Source organism: Petaurus breviceps, unplaced genomic scaffold, assembly GCF_028583685.1.
Source record: "Petaurus breviceps papuanus isolate PSGF00001 unplaced genomic scaffold, PetGlider_PUasm1.0 176, whole genome shotgun sequence".
Classification (NCBI taxonomy): Eukaryota; Metazoa; Chordata; class Mammalia; order Diprotodontia; family Petauridae; genus Petaurus; species Petaurus breviceps.
Genome location: NW_027185771.1, coordinates 5,440,395 through 5,454,435, shown reverse-complemented (window position 1 = coordinate 5,454,435; position 14,041 = coordinate 5,440,395). Strand labels below are relative to the sequence as shown.

Sequence of the window (14,041 nt, the reverse complement as noted above, 5' to 3'; positions counted from 1 at the left end):
AAAGAATGCTGAGTTTGGAGTCAGGAAGACCTGAGTTCAAATCCTACCCCTGATTCTTATTAGCCTTGTGACTCCCTGGGTACCATTTTCCTCATCGGTAAAATGGAAGGTTAGTTTAGTTGCCTCGGAAGTTTCTTCCAGCTTTAACATTTCTCATTGATGTATATGTATTTTTTTTATTTCTAAGGAAATATTTTAAATTAAATCATTCTTCTCTCTTTAATCATTTTTGGTCACCATTTCCCTGGAAACTTGTTTATTACCCAGTATGTGTATTTCAAATTGAAAAGCTGACAATCATTAGTAGCTTTAGATAGGAACCGTTATCCAGGGATCATTATTCTCTATTTAAGTCACAGCAGCAATCCTTGATGCCTTCCTGTCATTTGGCGCACTCCAAGACCTTGTTTGTGCTTCCTTCCAGATAACAGGGCTGGTTGACAAATGGGCATGGCAGAAAGATGATGTGATCCTTCATGTCCTTCCACTCCACCATGTCCATGGCGTGGTCAACAAGTTGCTTTGTCCCCTCTGGGTGGGAGCTACCTGTGTTATGCTGCCTGAATTCAATGCCAAAGTGGTAAGTCTGACGAGCTTTGAGATTGACCTGAGAAAAATTCTTCAGTGTCAGCCTCTATTATTTGGTTTCACAGCCCACAAGAGTCAGATGGTATCCTGTGGCTTCTAGAATTTGCAGCTTTGTTGCCAGCTCCTGTACAAGAATTATTTGGGGGGGGGGGGTCGCGTTGTCTTTCTCTCCTTATTTTTTACCTCTTGGGCATTTTACAATGTTTTAGCATTTCTTTCAGAAGATGAGCAAGATCAAGGAGAGGAGAGGAAATTCCGATCAACATTTTTGTCAGCATGAGGCACTGGAGTGTAGTTAGTGGGTAGGGCACTAGACTGGGAGTCAGGAAGGCTTGGGTTCAAATCCTGCCTCAGACACTTGCTAGCTTTTCAACCCTGAACAAGTGACTTCATCTCTCCAAAACTCAGTTTATTCCCCTGTAAGTGAGTGAGCCTGGACTACATGACCAGTCAGTCTCTTCCAACTCTAAATCTATGATGCTATGAGCCTGTCATGTTCTCACACTATCCCTCTCCTTCATCAAGGAAAACTGATAGTTCTCCAAAGACACTGCATAGATTTGGTTTGAGTATACAGTGTCAGAGCCCAGGCCTTCCTAAGTGAGGCCTGGCACTGCACAGGTGACCAGAGTAGCTGAATATGCTGCCTAGTAAAGACAGATTGCACTTACCATAAGTAATGAACCTGAAGCACATTTTTGTTATGTTAAGAGGATCCTGTTTTCCTTTTGGTTTGCATTATAATGTTATTCCAGCCACCTCAAAAGAATTTCATTCATGGAAAATTGTTTAACACTTTTGAAGAAAAATTTCCATTTTATCACCAAACATTAATAAGTTCTCAAAATAAATCACATAATTTCATCTTCACATTTTTAGTAAATACTATACCTGAAACTCTATTGGCATTTGGCTAAATTGTTGTGAGCCAGAGGCCTGCAAAGCTGCCTCTTAAAGATTGTCTACCAAGGAAGGATTTCTCAACTTCCTACTCGCACTTAGCTCAATCCTGGCACATAATAGGCACTTAAATGTTTGTTCGCTTGATTGGACTTGACAGCCTGTGAGGCTAAGGTGGATTTCTCTGTCAAAAGTGAGTTTTATCTTTAAAAATATAAAAACTGATATTTATTTTTATTTTTGTTGTAGTTATATTGTGTCTGGCTCTTGGTGATCCCATTTGGAATTTTCTCGACAAAGATTGGTGTGCCATTTCCTTCTCCAGCTCATTTTACGAGATGAGGAAACTGAAGCAGACAGGGTTAAATGACTTGCCCAAGGTCACACAGCTATTCCTGGTTCTATGCTTGGTGCATTATCCACTGTGCCAGCTGCCCCATTTATTTTGTTAGGGATTTAAAAAAAAAAAAGAACCACTGGAATTTCTTAAAGTAAATGGTTTATTTGAAGAGGCCTGATTTATGTTCCATGGCCTCCTCACTGTAAAGATTGTCTCTCCTGGGGAGAATTTGCCCCATGACCTTTTTTCTTAGAAGTGTGAATTTCATCGTATCTTTCTGAAATGACTCTTCTCTCAGCAGTGCTAGATAGCTATGAATTATGGAATGCCATAAAGCTCATAAGAACCAAAAATTACAGGCTATCCAAAGGGCAACAAATGATGTCATGTTGGGTGCCAAGGGCGATGAATGACGTCATGATAGGTGCCAGTGATTCAGAGGTCAATGAATGGCGTCATGTTGGGTGCCAGTGATTCACAGGGCAATGAATGGCGTCATGTTGGGTGCCAGTGATTCAGAGGGCAATGAATGGCGTCGTGTTGGGCTGTACATATTCCTAGTGGTAAGTTGTGAGCTAGAATTGGTACAAAGATATCATCTAAGATGTTTGGATTTGGTCTGGATGTGAGCAAAAGTGAGGGATAATTGCTAGTTAGTGCCCCAAAGTTACACTAGTATCACTGACATCTAAAAGACACAGAGGAAGGCCTATGCCACGTTGGATGGATCCTCTTTGGAGGATTTATGGAAGGATATTGACAACAATTGCATGGAAAAAGAAAGCATGAATGGAGGTGATATCATAGTGAATTTCCTTAAAGTGTCTGTGTTGGAAAATTCATGGATCAGCAGAGGGCTTACTTTTTTCTTTTTTTTTTCCCTCTCACACCATTTATACAAAGAGAAAGCTAAAGGTCTTAAACCTATTTGTTCCCAAAAGCTTTGATTCCCCATCCCTGAACAGCGGATAAAAATAAATAAATGGTGCTCCAGTAAGGTTCCTTTTAGAGGATATTGTCATTTTTCTTCATTTCATCAGACTATGCTGTTGAACAATATACAACACTGCTCTTTCCTGGAGCTGTTTGTATGATAATCTTCATATAATAACAACTCACATTTATATTGTTTCAGGGTTTGCAGAGCACTTTGCTCACAGCAATGCTGTGATGTACATAGTGCCAGTGTTATCCACATTTTACAAATGAGAACATGGAGTTTCAGAGAAACGAGTTGACCTTGACCTTGGTCACTTGGTTATGAGTGCTAGAGCCTGTATTTGAAACGGGATTTCCTGAGTCCAGTATTCATTCCCTCTTTGCCTCCAGCCAACTGCTTATCTCAGCTGTGGCTCAATTATGCTTTTTGAGGATGTCTGGAAACTGGATACATAAAAGTCTCACAAAAGTCAATCAGTGGTTTTTCTGTTTCTTGATGCCAATGGAAATATTTTCCATTTAAAAAAAGATACATTAAAATATTACAAAACACATGTAGCAGATAAATATTCCCTAAACTATTAGAGATTTTTGAATATTTGAGATTCCATTGCTCTCAATTCCCAGTGCTTTTGATGTCTTCTGTGAACACCATCTTTCTGTCTCTTTCTACCATATTCCATCCCAGTGATGAGCCACTTCAGCCTAAATGATGTGTTGGAGTAATTAATGAGGGGATGAGGAAGTGTTAGCCTCAAAGATGAGATGGACCAAAACTATATGCACACTTCTTTACGTCCTGTGGCATTTAGTGATTGATGGCCCCTTCCACACTCATGTTTCTCAGTGCTGCTCTCCCGACATCCTTGGATCAATGAGCTGACGTTGAAGAATGGATTCTGGAGGAGGGAGGGAAGAGGGGCACCTGAGGCTGCTCACAGCACTCAGCAGGGATTGACAGCTAAGGGCAAGAGAGGACAGCAATTGAGGACATTTTATATTGACCCTGAAAGCTGACCTTGTGCAGGTGAGGCTTTGCTGAGGAGCTGTTTGTGATGCAGATGCCACGGGCAGCTTGGTCCCCAGAGCTCTCCTGGGCTGTTGGGTCTCTGAAGGATGTAAATTGCCCTTTCCCCCCTCGCCTCCTTCCCCCCTGTTTTGAGGGCCTCCCCTGGGAATAGAGTGGTTTGATTGGCACTACAAAGAAGCCCACAAGGGTAAATCAGACTTTCTTGTGTAATTTAATGCAAGCCGCCTTTCAATTCGAGCCTATTTTCACCAGCTGTTTATGGAATGCCCTTTGCTACTGAAATCAACTTTCAAAAAAGAAGCACAATTTCAATTGAGGTTTTCTCAGAAGGAATAGGAGTTTTGCTGCTTTAGGGTTTGGTTTTTTTTTTCCCTACTGCCCCTTAAGAAACCAGTCGATTAGAGTTTGATAAGAAAAGAAAAAAACCCGAATGGGAGCTAAATCACTTGACACATGCACCGAAACGGAATAAGGGGCTAGCCCACTTCAGACACATATGGCCTTATGTGAAGGTGGATCAAGTGAGTCATGGTGGGTTGAGTCTTAATTTGTGGCATGTTATTATATCAAATGAATCGTTCATTATCATAAGCAAATATGGACAGCACAGGTCCACATCTGATGTTTGCTTACTGTCTGTGAGATCCTGCCAGACTGAGCTACATTAATACCTACAAAGGTGGAGAGACTGAACTTCACAGGATGGTGTCCTTTGGAATGACATGTAAGACTGTGTTTCTAGATGAGTGCTGGTAGAATCAAATGCTAAAATATCCTAAGAAAATTAAAGATCAAGATGGAACGAAGCATAGCTAATTTTCCTCTTCCATTAAGACAGATTTCTTAGTCTAAAGATCAGCATTTTCTAGACTGTGAGCTGTTGGACTTTAGTAGCCCAGGAAAGGTTACTGATAGCCATCACTGTCTCCTCTTACCTTTGTACCTTCCCTTCTGGAAGATGGGCATCTGGACAAATAGCAATGTTTATGTGAGAAGGAATATGAGGAAAACATCAGAAATGATGTTTGTGTAATACAAATTCTTGACTTAACATTTCTTTTTTTTAATTTAATTTTTCCCCCAATTACATATCAAGACAATTTTTAGCATTCATTTTTACAAGATTTTGAGTTCCAAATTTTTCTCCTTCCCTCCTTTGCTCCACTCCCCTCTTCTGAGAATGGTAGGCAATTTGATATAGCTTATACATGTGCTGTTATATAAAGCTTACCTCCATATTAGTCACAGTTGTGAAAGAAGAAACAGATCAAAAGGGGAAAAAAAAGCCCACAAAAAAGAATAAAGTAAGCGAAAAAATGTGCTTCAATTTGAATTCAGAGCCTATCGGTTCTTTATCTGGATGCGCAGAACATTTCCTTCCTTGATCATTGTGTTGCTGAGAGCTGAATCATTCATAGTTGGTCATCACACAGTGTTGCGGATATTGTGAACAGTGTTTTCCTGGTTCTGCTGATTTCACTTTGCATCAGTTTGTGCAATGTACAGATTTTTCTGAAATCTGCCTGTTCATCATTTCATATTGCACAATAGTATTCCATTACATTCATATACCACAGCTTGTTCAGCCATTCTTCAATTGGTGGGAATCCCCTCAGTCTCCAATATTTTGTCACCACAAAAAAGGCAGCTATAAATATTTTTGCACATGTAGGTTCCTTCCCCTTTTTTATAATCTCTTTGAGATACACACCTAAGTAGTGGTATTGCTAGATCAAAGGTTATGCACAGTTTTATAGCCCTTTGGGCATAGTTCCAAATTGCTCTCCAAAATGGTTGGATCCACCAACAGTGCTTTAGAGTCCCAATTTTCCCATATCCTGTTCGACATTTATCATTTTTCTTTTTCATCATATTAGCCAATCTAGGAGGTATGAGATGGTATCTCAGAGTTGTTTTAATTCTCATTTCTTTAATCAAAAGCAATTTAGAGTACTTCTTCATATGCCTTGGATAGCTTTGATTTCTTCATCTGAAAACTGCCTGTTCATGTCCTTTGACCATTTGTCAATTAGGGAATGGCTTGTATTATAAAACTTGACTCAGTTCTCTATATATTTGTGAAATGAGGTCTTTATCAGAGACACTTGGTATAAAAATTGTTTTCCCAACTTTCTAATTTCCTTCTAATCTTGGTTGCATTGGTTTTATTTGTACAAAAGATTTTTAATATAACCAAAATTATTTGTTTTTTATATTTTATAATGTTCTCTCTCTCTTGTTTGGTCATGAATTCTTCGCTTCCCCAGAGATCTGACAGGGAGACTATTCCTTGCTCTTCTAATTTGCTTATGGTATTACCCTTTCTTTCTTTCTTTTTTTTTTTTTAAAGCAATTGGGGTTAAGTAACTTGCTCAAGGTTACACGGCCAGTTATTTCTGGGTGTGGTGCTCAGTATCTGAGCCCAGATTTGATCCAGGTCATCCCGACACTGGAGCCGGTGCTCTTACTCGCTGAGCCACCTGGCCGCCCCATTACCCTTTATTTCTAAATCATACACCCATTTTGACCTTATCTTGGCATGTGGTGTAAGATGGTGGACTATACCTAGTTTGTATCCTATTATTTTCCAGTTTTCCTAGCAATTTTTGTTAAATAATGAGTTCTTATCCCAAAGACAGGGGTCTTTCTTTGGGTTTATCAAACACTGTTGCTATGATCATTGACTACTGTGTCTTGTGTATTTAATCAATTCCACAAATCCACCATTATTTCTTAGCCATTACCAGGTAGTTTTGATGATTACTGCTTTATAATACAGTTTGAGTTCTGGTATTGCTAGACCACCTTCCTTTGTATTTTTTTTCATTAATTTCTTTCATATTCTTGACCTTTTGTTCTTCCAGTTGAATTTTTTATTATTTTTTTCTAGCTTCATCACATAATTTTTTGGTAGTTTGATTGGTATGGCACAGAATAAGCCAATTAGTTTGGGCAGAATTGTTGTTTTTATTATATTGACTCAGCCTACTCATGAGCAATTGATATTTTTCCAACTGTTTGGATCTGACTTTATTTGTGTGAAAAGTGTTTTGTAATTGTGTTCACATAGTTTCTGGGTTTGTCTTGGCAGGTAGACTCCCAAATATTTTATATTGTTTGCAGTTATTTTAAGTGGAATTTCTCCTTCTATCTCTTCCTGCTGGACTTTGTTGATCATATAAAGAAATGCTGATGATTTATATGGGCTTGTCCTATATCCTGCAAATTTGCTAAAGTTGTTCAATATTTCAAGTAGTTTGTAGTTGATCCTCTAGGATTCTCTATGTATACTATCATATCATCTGCAAAGAGTGCTAGTTTTGCTTCCTCATTGGCTATTGTAAATTTCTTTGATTTCTTTTTCTTCTCTTCTTGCTATGGCTAGCATTTTCTTTTTTAAGCAATTGGGGTTAAGTAACTTGCTCAAGGTTACACAGCTAGTTATTTCAGGGCGTGGTGCTAAGTGTCTGAGCCCGGATTCGATCCAGGTCATCCCGACTCTGGGGCTGGTGCTTTTACTCACTGCACCACCTGGCCTCCCCTATGGCTAGCATTTCTAGTACTGTATTGATTAATAGTGGTGATAATGGGCATCCTTGCTTCATTCATCCCTGATCTTATTGGGAAGGCTTCTAGCTTATCCCCATTACAGATAATTCTTGCCAATGGTTTTAGATAGATTCTGCTTATCATTTTGGGGAATGCTCCCTCTATTCCTATGCTCTCCATTGTTTTTTAATAAGAGTGGATGCAACCTAAACATTTCTTGAGAATGAACCGTGTGATCTTTGTAGATATGGGCACATCGTATACATAGTGTAAGAATTTGTGGTCTTGTCTGTTCTTGGAAGCTTTATGAAAAGACATGGACAAAATTTATACAGAATGAAGAATGGATGAGCTGTGATTTGCCCCAATTGGAGGAAGTGCCCACATTGATATCACAAATCTATTGAAGTTAAAGTATATGTGTGTGTGTGTGTGTGTGTGTATATATATATATATATATATATATATATATATATATATACACAATGTTCCTAAAGGCTATATATATATAGCCTTTAGGAACATTTTAGGGAGAGTCATGCAATTCAGAATGGAAGGAGGCACTTTGTGAGATGGTACCAATGCCATAGTGGCCCTGTGTGAGAGCACAGTGAAAGGATTAGCAATTAAAACCCTTGTAGGCAGCTAGTGGATAAGAGCGTTAGGCCTGGAGTCAGGAAGACTCATCTTCCTGAGCTAAAATCTGGCCTCAGACACTTACTAGCTGTGTGACCCTGGGCAAGTCACTTCTCCCTGTTTGCCTCAGGTTCTTCATCTATCAAATAAGCTGGAGAAGGAAATGGCAAACCACTCCGGTATCTCTGCCAAGAAAACCCCAAATGGACATGGCTGAAACTAAGCCTTTAGAATCTTGTTGTCAGAGAGCTTTGGCTCTCAGGAAGGTGGAGTCCACAGCTGTTTGTGATGGAACCATCCTCAGACAGAAGCTCCTCATGATTAGTTCTTTTTCTGCCACTCAAGAGACTGAGTGTTTTCTCCTCTTTTAAGTGTGGACCATGGCCCTGCAGTGCGTTTGTCCTTGCTTGGAGCCTCACTTAGGTATAAGAATGGAAATTCTATATCCTTAGTCAATGACTCACGGTACAAAAACTTCTTTACTGCAGTGGGAAGAATTGGGAAATACAAACTACAGGAAGGTAAATTACAAGTATTCAGCTTGGTAGTGCTTGAGATACAGCCCAAGTTTATCACTTCTAATTGGCTTACTTCCCAGTTCAGCTGATGTACTTAGCGGGAAGTCTCACGCGGACAGAGTTCTTTCTGGCTGGCCTCCAAGTCCACGCTGTTGTCCACTCTATTCTTCTACCCCCGCAATGCTGGCCTGTTGTTTATTCTTCTGGGTTTTATGCCCCAACACCCTTGGACTTAAGTGGAGTTAAACCAATAGCTCCCTTTCCAGCTTTCCTGGAAACCAAGTTTGCCGCCCCCCTTTTTCTTTTCTCTGAAACTTGTTGATTTCATGTCATCACCTAGTATTTTAATAGGATCACATTTCCTGCTAACCAAAATAAATCTGTATCCATCTTTAGTCTGTTATCATAAAATTAGTGTCCTTAGGATTCAGATCCTAGCAATAAAAAGATTTTGTTCTGGGACAAACAAGGCTACCCTTAGAATATACCTGTAATAGGGCAGGGGTTGTTGTTTATCACATTCCTGTTTCAGAAGTACTTTCTCAAAAAGTATGAGGTAGTACCTCTGAGGCCATCTCTTTCTTGTTGTTTTGCACAGATCCCCACAGAAGTGTTAGCCTAATACCTACGTGGTTATGGAGGTGACCCAGGGTTCATGAAGGCTGTACTCATAGAACCCAGGTTAGGATGGTTTCTACCAAGTTAGGAAGACTTTGAGTATGGGCCTGGTAGAAGACAGGCATGATATAAAGAAACTTTAGAATCGAGGACTCAGGTTCGAATCCTGGCTTTGCAACTTGCTAGCTATGTGGAAAATTGAGCAAATGGCATTTCTTCTCCAGGTCTCAGTTTCTTCATCTGTAACATTAGGAAGTTAGACTAGATTATCTTAGAGGACCCTTCTGGTTCTAAATCTGTGATTCTTTCCATGACTTTCTGCTTGTCTGGGGGATCAGCTTAGCTGAAAATGGCGAAGCTCATCACAAGAAGGTTGGCCATGAGAGAGAATGAAATACTAGAAGAAAACAGAGTAAAGAGGACTAAGAATCACACAGTTTAAATGAATAAAAAAATTAGTGATGCTTTTTGTTGTTTTACAAATTGAAAAAAAAATATTGCTATCTTTGTTATAGTCATTATGTATATTGTTTTCCTGGTTGTACTTATTTCACTTTGTATCAGTGCATCTCAGTCTGTCCATACTTCTGTGTATTCATCATGCTTGTCATTTCTTACAGCAAAGTAATATTCCATTGTGTTCATGCACCACAGTTTGTTTAGCTATTTCCAAATCAACGGGTTAGGATTTTTTTTTTTTAAGATTTCAGTCTCTTTTCAGTGGAACTCATCCCACAAAATATTCCCACAAAACAAGTAAAGCACTTTTAAAGACAAACCAACCTACACAGCTAGTGAATCTGATCATGTATCCAACATTCTGTACCTTTGGTCTTCTACTTTTCTACCAAGAGGACGAAAGTTTTTCATATCATTTTTAGATCACTTACAACTTGGTACTTTAAATGTAAGATTTTTGTCCAGTGACCAATAAATAGGTGCACTACTGTTCCAGTACAGAAACTAAACAACATCCAGATTGAATTTCTCAGTAGAGGTAACATTGGGAAACATCAAGACATTTAGTTTTCAGCGTTTCCTTCCTTCAAGGAAAAGAATGAGCCATAGGTTCTTCTCAAGAACGTGACCAAAAGAGTTGGCAGAGCTGATTTCATCATTCACTTTCAGGTAATAGGAATTGTTGTTTCTTTGGGATGCTTATCTTGCAAGACTCAAGTAAACACACTACCACAAAGATAATGACAATAATGTGCCAGTATTAGTTGCAAAGGATGAAGTAGAATAATTTAATAAGAAACTTGGTAAGATCTTCCAAATTCAGTCAAAATAATTAATAATAGTAATAAGCATTTATAAGGCTCCTTAAGATTTGCAAAGCTTTTTACAAATATTATCTTATTTATAATCCCCATAACAATCCTGGGGGTAGAGGTGTGGGGATAGGATTCAATTTAAAACCCACTACCCCCAGGGTCAGACAGAGCAGAGTTAATTACCTTACCCAGAAGCGTAGCAAGGGCCAGATCCTGACCTGTGCACAAAGCCCTAATTTAGGACCTTGTAAAAACCAAAGGTACAGATTCAAAGGATAAAACATTATTTCCACATATTCATCCCATGACATACTTTGAAGAGATGAAGCAGGAGATTTTAAAAATTAAATAAAAACCTTAGAAGAAAGAAGAAGAAATAATTTAGAATAAATGTGATAAACCATATCCAAGAAATGAACTCCCTGAAAACTAAAATTGAACAAACAGGAATCAGTGACTCCAAGAGAAAGCAAGAAATATAAGAACAAAATCAAAAGATTGAAATAATAGAAATGTAAGACATTTAATATAACAAACAGTTGACCTAGAAAGTGAATCAAGAAGAGATAACTTAAGGATCTTTGAACTGCCTAAAAATTATGTTCTTGGATCTTCAGGGCTTTCTATGGCATCTCAAGACAGAGTGTTCCTGAGTTATTCCTATACAGTACAGCTGTATTGCACTGGTCACTGCTACTCCCTGAATGCTTCTACATTCTCCACCATTGAGCTTTCTGACTAACAGGGCTTTCTGACCTTTTCCTGAGGTGTGGTGAATGGGGTTTCCTTGTCTCTTGCTGCCTCTTGACACAGATCCCTGCAGGCTATATGTGTCTCTTGTTTGACACTGGTCTCTCTGGGAAGCTGCCAGTTTATATTCCAGTGCTGATGCGGGGGCTGCTTTGCTGGTAGCCCCCTTTCCTTTTGACAGTGGATTTCTGACTGTCTTTTTATACAATTCTGGGATGGTAGAAGTCACTTAACTATAGTTTCTAAGTGAATTTCTTGATCATTATTTAGCCTGTTATGAATTTCAGGTTTTTACTGGAGTAGGTGTGTCTGTTCAGGGTTTTATCTTGACCAGAAGTCTTGAGAACTATCTATACATGTCAGTTGACCATCTCATGTTATTCTTAGCCAAGTTCTATAGATCCTCCACAGATTAGCTACCAAATATGCTTAAAACCTTCTTCTAGGTGACGTTAAATTTTATGGGTAGTGCTCAGCCTGTCTGTTATCTTATTGCATGACCAGCCTGCTCTCATTCACAAATCATACATTTCCTCCATGAGTTTTCTTCTGTGATTTCTTGATCATTGGCAATCCACTATAGCCTCCTTACATCCGGCACACATGGCTTCATCAACCTTTGCCTCACCAGTGCCATGATTCCTCAAAGACTGGGATGCTGTACCACTCTCAGCATTACACAGAGAACCCTCATGTTTAAAAATTGGGTCTTTGCACTGAGGGAATCATTAAAAGCGCTGCCCATTTTCCCAAGAGCAAGCCAGCAAACTAACTTCCTCCTATTCAGTTATGTGCTTCACTCGTTCCTCTACACTGCCTGTCACAAATATATGTACTGATACACATACAAATTCAATAGACTGGTCCTCCAGCTACTTTTCGTAGTCTGGAGAATAGATATTTAGTTTTATTCATTTAGTTTTTTACTTCCTAATCCACAGGCCATCAGCTCAATAGCCTCACCAACAGCCTTTCTCCTTCCCACCATGGTTACCACTCCCCATGTATGTTGTCTTCCTTCAATTAAAATATGAACTCTTTAAGGGCTAGAACTTTCTTTGTATCACCAGTGCCTAGCATGGTGCTTGACAGATACAGTAAGTGCTTAGTAAATGCTTATTCAATCATTCACATCTAGTAAGAGCTTAATAAATGCTTATTCATGTATAATAAGTGCTTAATAAATGCTTATTCATTCATTCACATATAGTAAATGCTTAATAAATGCTTATTCATTCATTATTCCAACATGGAGCATTACATTGATTTCTTTTGAATAATCATGGATCTCCTTGTGGAAGCTCCATAGTATTTACTAAGACTTAATGCAATCAGCAAAGTATATATAAATAGGAGTTTCTGTTGAACCTCACTATCAGAGATCTCTTTTCCATCTGGGCCTTGCTTAAGTATTTGTGTATATATCTACAAACTATTAAAGTAAGTGAATCCTCCATAGAGTAGGAAGGAAAGATACAGACAAGACTCACTCAGAATGAGAAGGCCCTGAAGGTTGTCAATATACCCTGGCGGAAGAAAAGTCCCCATGTTAATGAGGTCATGCATCCAGCCAAATATCGAAGAAGCAGGCCTAGACCTGCCATCTGGATTTATAAAGAGGATAAGTTGTATGGTGCTTATTTACTCTTCACTTTGCAAAAAGATTCCCTGTAGGATTCCTTTAAATAGCTAGCTGTCTTCATACTTTAAAAATAAAATTTGATTTGCACAGTTTTCCAGAACATGTCTGTACTGTGAAGTGAGGTATATGTATTTACTAAGCACCTGTAGTAAAGGCCTTGACTGGACAGATTTTTCCTTTTTCTCTCACCCTGTTCCTGCTTATGAGCCACATCTCTGTTTTGGAGAGAAGAGAGGAGAAGGAGGGGAAAAGAAGGAGCAGGGGAAAAGGAGGGAGAGAGAGAAGAGAGAGACAGAGAGAAAGCAGGAGAAGGGAAGAAGGAAGGAAAAGAAAGAAGCAGGAAAGAGAAGAAAATAAAGGAGGAGGAGGAGGAGAAGGGAAAGAGAGGAAGGGAGGGAGGACATATAGCCTGTCAATTTTTCAGTGCTTATAGTGAGGTTGCAGCTGTTGGAAAATTGGACTTTTACTCTGTATGCTAGAGTGTGTGCATGCGTGCATGTGTGTGTGTGTGTGTGTGTGTGTGTGTGTGTGTAATATCTTACCTTCCTTGCCACTAATTATAGTCCTATCTGATTTCTATGTGGGCCAAGTACAGAAGAATTCTCGTTAACTTTAAGGGTTTGTATCATTCAATGTGCCTGATAATAGCCCTGGCTGGCATTTACATAGCACTTGAAAACTGGCAAAGTACTGTACATGCAATTTGTCACTTGAGCCTCTGAAGAGCTTTGTTAGGTAGGGACTTTGGGGATTATTCTCATTTTATAGATGAGGAAACCAAAGGTCAGAGTGGTAAAGGGACACATACCTAGTGAGTGTCAGAGCTGAGATATGTACCCAGGTCCTGTTCACTTCCTGCCTTCTGCCCATTACTCCACACTGCCTAATTGGCTGTTATTATAATTCTTGTAATACCCATATTAGAGTGAAATTTTGGAAATTTTGCTCCCATTTTCCTCAATTGTTTCTTTGGAAACCAAGGGCCTGTTGGATATATCTAGGCAGTCATCTGAAGTGCCTGTGTTTTGAATGGTGGTCAATAAATGTGCTTTGTTTCTACATTGAAATTTGTGTGGCTGTTTCCAACATAAGAGTATAGAGTTTAGGGATGAAAGTAGACTTGGAGGTTAGCTAGTCTGACCTCATTTTACAGATGGAGAAACTAAGGCCCTAAGCAGTAAAGTGATTTTTCCCTAGAGCCACACAGTAGTAACCAAGGTCACACAGGAATTCAAAACCAGGTGCTCTCCTTTGAAA

The 14,041-nt window shown here is 39.1% G+C and overlaps 1 protein-coding gene across 3 annotated transcripts in view; it reads left to right on the top strand.

Annotated features, from left to right (window-relative positions):
* ACSF3 (acyl-CoA synthetase family member 3) overlaps positions 1 to 14,041 on the top strand; it is a 239,209-nt gene that overhangs the window by 46,619 nt on the left and 178,549 nt on the right. For all 3 annotated transcript variants that reach the window (XM_069085545.1, XM_069085544.1, XM_069085546.1), the window contains one exon: positions 425 to 580. In XM_069085545.1, coding sequence (XP_068941646.1) covers positions 425 to 580 — 156 coding nt within the window. The remainder of the gene's footprint in view (positions 1 to 424; positions 581 to 14,041) is intronic.